Source organism: Barbatula barbatula, assembly GCF_947034865.1.
Source record: "Barbatula barbatula genome assembly, chromosome: 6".
In the NCBI taxonomy this organism is placed as follows: domain Eukaryota; kingdom Metazoa; phylum Chordata; class Actinopteri; order Cypriniformes; family Nemacheilidae; genus Barbatula; species Barbatula barbatula.
In genome coordinates this window covers 18,784,948-18,789,970 of record NC_136765.1, presented here as the reverse complement: position 1 = coordinate 18,789,970, position 5,023 = coordinate 18,784,948, and the positions used below count along the sequence as shown (strand labels likewise).

General features: G+C 41.4%; 1 protein-coding gene across 2 annotated transcripts; it reads right to left on the bottom strand.

Annotated features, from left to right (window-relative positions):
* Nucleotides 1–400: 400 nt before the first annotated feature.
* On the bottom strand, nucleotides 401–4,790 carry fam98a (family with sequence similarity 98 member A). 2 transcript variants are annotated; one of them, XM_079459185.1, is made up of 8 exons: nucleotides 4,459–4,790; nucleotides 3,179–3,327; nucleotides 2,933–3,067; nucleotides 2,649–2,833; nucleotides 2,468–2,548; nucleotides 2,073–2,189; nucleotides 1,779–1,946; nucleotides 401–1,700 (listed from the first exon to the last, which is right to left on the bottom strand). In XM_079459185.1, exons 1-8 carry the CDS (start codon nucleotides 4,506–4,508, stop codon nucleotides 1,089–1,091), a joined length of 1,497 nt encoding a protein of 498 aa, XP_079315311.1. In that variant the 5' UTR covers nucleotides 4,509–4,790; the 3' UTR covers nucleotides 401–1,088. The 2 variants fall into 2 exon arrangements, with proteins under 2 accessions (XP_079315311.1, XP_079315312.1); XM_079459186.1 differs by lacking the exon at nucleotides 4,459–4,790 and adding an exon at nucleotides 4,217–4,324.
* Nucleotides 4,791–5,023: the final 233 nt, after the last annotated feature.

The window sequence follows — 5,023 nt, the reverse complement described above, 5'->3', positions numbered from 1 at the left end:
ACCCTCTTGTGGCCACAATTTCAAAGCATGTCAAACATATAAACAGATCAAGGAAACTTCTCCCTCTTGTCATTTTTAAGTAAACCTGTGTGGCTTTTGAAGAATGTGGTAACTGAACAATGGCGGTACCCATTCACTTGCATTCGTTTTGTGTCCACACAAAGTGAATGGGTAGTACCGTTGATGGGTTACCAACATTCTTCAAAACATCTACTCTTGAGGATGAGTAAATGACAGAATTTTCATCCTAGGGTGAACATTAAGTTGTACAGGCATTCTTAACTTTTAAAAAGCAGTAATGTGACATTTCTTTAACAATACCATTTTTACAATGTGAGGTTTTTAGTATCCTACGACACATCATGGCTGTGTTTACAAATTGAATACATCAGACGCTGACAACTCTTTCTTTGTGGTTTATTAAATCATTCAAATCAACTGACAACTTTAAACTGATCCATACAGTCTTTCCCAAAACAGCAGAAAACCTTGTAAATTATGATTAATCACACACACACACACACACATCATCAAACATTCATATGCGCGTATCTGGCTGAAAATAAAGACAAGCCTAAAACAATGGGCTGTTTAAACCAACCATATTAAGCAAAAATCCCACTGAGGGAAGTATTCAAGTGCTGAACATTCAATAGGATGGAGTTTGAGAACTTATGCAATCAAATGGTGTCATAAAACGAAAACTTTTTCCATTATCTTAAATATAAGGCTTTCTCAGATTCAGAGTCGGGGCAGTGTACTTCAGGCAGTAGACTGGATGGAGGCAAATGAAAAAAAAACAGTTCATCCTGGGACTTTTTTGGCAACCCAGCCAACACACTTCAAAATAAGTGAAGTATTTTACATGGTCAGTTGGAAGCGTAACCGTTTCGACCATCGGCACATGCAAAAAAGCATATTGTGTTCATTCGAAGCAGATCTCAGTAAAGCAGACCTCAGATTGACCATGGAGATTATGTGATGTAATGCTGATCCATTCTCTTCTCTAGGCCTGTATCGCCGGGTCCCCTGCCCTCAAGGAACAGTCGTGTCCTCTCTGAAGCTGGCACTGTAACCCTCTCCCTGTTTCAGCTAGTAAATTGTCTTCCCTGCCCGAAGCCCGCTTGGTTATAATGGTGTCCACCTTGCTGAAAGAACTGCTCAAACTGCCCCCCCTGGTTAAAATTCTGCCCTCCTCTTCCACCCCATCCTCCTCCTTGACCACCTCGTCCTCCTCCCCTCCCTCTACCCCCACGACCACCCCTGCCACCTCTCTCCTGGTTTCTCCCTCCGTCCTGGTATTGGCCCTCGTGCTGGTAACTCCCTCCTCCACCTCCTGAGTACCCTGGACCTTGCTGACCTCCTTGGTATCCCGATCCCTGCTGCCCACCATGGTAGCCTCCTCCTCCTCCTCCATAACCTCCTTGAAAGCCACCATCCTGGTATCCCTGTACTTTGCCCCCACGGTGTTCTCCTCTGCCACCTCGTCCACCTCCTCTCTCGTGGCCTCCTCGGCCACCGTGCTGCTGGTCGTAGCCTCCCCGTCCTCCACCTCTTCCCCCACCGCCGCCAGAGTAGAACTGCCCTGCGCTGCCCCCTTGTGGACCGTCTTGGCGTTTCTGCCATGTGGGCATCTCTGGAGGTGGAGGTTCGATCTCGTTGGGTCTCCCTCCTCGGTCTGGCACGCGACCCATACGGACCTACAGTAATGAAACAGTGAGTATAAGACACGTTTGTACAATGTGCAGTAAAAATCACTTGGCTGCGTGTTAACCCACCTTGTTTATGGCACAGGCTGTCTTCTCCCTGTTCTGTCCGCTACTGGTTCTCAGAATCTTTGATAAATCTTCTCTAGCAGCAAACAGATGAGCCACCGAGACTTTTGTTTTGGTGGCCAAGGCCGTACGGAGAGGCTGGTAAACTTTAGCAAGCTTCTCTGCATTTGTCTGTAAACAAATACAAACTTGAGTCTGTACCACATTGCCAACATATTTTGAAGAAAATAATAACATTAATCCTAATCAATTTAATGTTATATATATATATGAGTATAATTTTTTTGATTTTGTTACCTTGGCTTTTTCTGACCAGCCAAACGACTGAACGGTCACATCTATACGCTTCAACAACATTTTCCTTCTTACTTCATACTCATTCACAAGTGCTTGATTTACTGCTTCGATTTTCTCCTGAAAATGACAAAAAACTCCATAAAGATCTTAAGGACACTGTTACTTAAGGAGAAAACAAAAGAAGATATTTTGACTAATGTGGGCCCCAACAACATTGGCCCCATTGATTTCACTTTTATGGACACAAAACCACTAATGACATTTTTTTTATATCTTTTTTGTTCCAAGAGTTCTGAATGACTGGTTCTAAATGACATGAGGTTGAATAAATGATATCACAATTTGTATTTTAAGGTGAACTATGCTTTTAAGCATATTTAGTTTTTCAAACTTACACAGTGAACTGGGCCTAGTGGTTTCTTCAGTAAAGGCTGCCCTACATGAGATGGAGGGACCTTGGACAAAGCTTCTTTCAGCTGAGGGAAAGATTCATTTGTTTAAACATACTGGCTCATTGTACAAACACACAATGTGGAACAAATCAATTATATATCAGTTAAAATGACCACAATTTACTTTTTTCTCAATGCCACTGAAAAACTGGAACATTGTGATGTTGGCGGGAGGTTTGGACATTCCCAGCCCCATGCAGATGCCCTTCAGTTCCATGAAGGCTTTACTGCCACCGGTCTCCTGCGCCTTCTTCTGAGGCTGGTTTATGAGGATCATCCTGGATGCTTGGAGCTCTGAGAGGAAGAAACCTGAAAAAATAGTATTAAACAGAATATAAAGCACATTGAAACCAACTCAACCTTGTTTAAAAAAAGTATCACGTGATTGAGTTAATGTTGTTTAAAAACCTAGGAGTAATAGGCAGTTGTTTGCATTTAGCAGACGCTTTGTGACGTCTCCAGTTGTTAGAGCGGGATATGGACAGGCCAGCTCTGCAAGAAGACCACTCATCTCAAGCTGAAACCCCTCAGCCTCACTAGGACCTACAAAGAACACAACCAGACACAATCTATCAGCGAATGAAAATGACAGTGGCTGACACCTCCTTACTGAGATTAGGCGGTCATGTGTGAAGGAAGGATCTTGAGACTCACAGTTGGTTGACTGAACATTTTCTTCTAGTTTGCAATAGAGCTTCAGCTCAGATACGAGCCAGGCACACAGTTTAGTGAACTCGGGCGAAGCAGCACCACCAGTCACGCATGTCTCAAGAGCTCCGTCCTCTAGGATTGGACCCTGGTACCTGCAAACATACACGAACGTTCATTCATGAACTGCTGTGTATTTGAGTATGCTTGCATTTGGTGACCTGGTTACTATTTTGGTGAATATGACCTGATCTTATTATGACTGTGCAGCATGTGAAAGCATTTAGGGCTTGGTATTGTATGTTGAAGTCAATAGAACTAAAACAAAATGAAAATTCACAAGACACTCTGATTTTGAGATTTTCTAAGCGGGGTCTCCGACCGTGAGTGTGACTTTTTGATTTGTAGATAAAACACGGTGTTGACCACTTCCAAGTATTAAACCATCTGAACATTTTTTATTTCAGCAAACGTAATTTCCGGGTCAAAAAGCCCACGAAAACCGCATAAAGGTTAAAAGTACTCGGGTACAAAAATACATTCATGCTCACGGACCTGTATCTAGAACATTCTTGATCTTGTAAAATCGAGATAGGGACACATCGATAGCTGGGAATGTTATGACAGAGGTTTGCTCATTTAGGCCATGATAGCACAGGATGGATATTTATGGCAGCGGGTATTTTTAAGATATTTGAGTACTGCTGACGTTGCGCGGCCCAATCTGACGTTCACATTAAATGCATAAATCATGTCCTCAAATACCTGCCAATTACCACACCCTAGCATTCACCTCCGATACTATGCCGACAACGAATCGTTGCTGTCGAGGAATACAAAGCAACCAAAATATTTAAGAAAGTATACAATCGAGGGTCCTTCAAAATATAAGTCCCAGCCGGTGCTGTGTCAAGTCATCCAGAACCCCGGCGTGCAGGTGACGAGTTCAGATTTATGCAGTTGTTAAACTCAATATCTAAGCGGCTGATAAAGCAAACAATCATAGTAATAGCACATTTGTAATGTGACAAGTGATAAATTTACCCCAGGTCCTCCAGAGAATCAAGAATATCCGTAATCTCCATGATAATCGATCAAATCACTCACTCATTCCAGCAGCCGTGACCGCAACACTGGGTAGGAATAGCGGGGTCCTTCAATTTTTTTAGTCGGCCAGTAATATTCCGGATTAAAATTCCACATGCCTCTTTTGCTTGTAAAAACCTGTCCGCTTTTTACCCTTTTAATTATATTTTATAAGAATTGTTTTTGTTGTTTCTACTTACCGTTTCTTAGATTTGTATGCAACAAATAAAAGGTGTTGTGATGCGGTCATTTTAATATTTAAACAAAAACGTACTTTTACATTACTTTACTGCTTGATACTGGTTATATATAAATCAAAACGACTACGAAATACATCAGTGGAAAAACAGGAGGCCTACACTGGAAATCTTGATGCACTTTTGGGCGTGAATTAAATTGCTTTTAATTAAAATTTTAAACCGTATGTACTTCTTGATTTTATTATAACAAATTATTCTAAGATTAAATTACTAAGGGTGGAGAAAAGTCTACTAATTGAAAACAGTTTTAAACAGGCAGATTTGAGGTCTACATTGTAGTGATGGCAAAGTGAAGCTTTTGAATCAGAGCTCGACTATGACCTCTGGTGGTGAAAGTGTGATTTCGATTTCTAAGTGTGACATAATTGTAAAATCATTGGGCTTATCGGAGAATACCTTTTATTATTGAATGTATTTAACGCAAGTATTTCCATTCTTCAGCTTCCAGCAAGTATGAATCAAGGTCTTATCACTTTAATACCAAAATCGAAAAAATATGTATTAT

Bases quoted from the DNA above. Each gene is read 5' to 3' on its own strand.
- fam98a (XM_079459185.1), bottom strand. From the start codon at position 4,508: ATGACCGCATCACAACACCTTTTATTTGTTGCATACAAATCTAAGAAA. The intron at 3,328-4,458 runs GTAAGTAGAAAC...GTATGTTTGCAG, and splicing joins GCATACAAATCTAAGAAACG to GTACCAGGGTCCAATCCTAG. The intron at 2,549-2,648 runs GTAAATTGTGGT...TCTTTCCCTCAG, and splicing joins TCAGTGGCATTGAGAAAAAA to CTGAAAGAAGCTTTGTCCAA.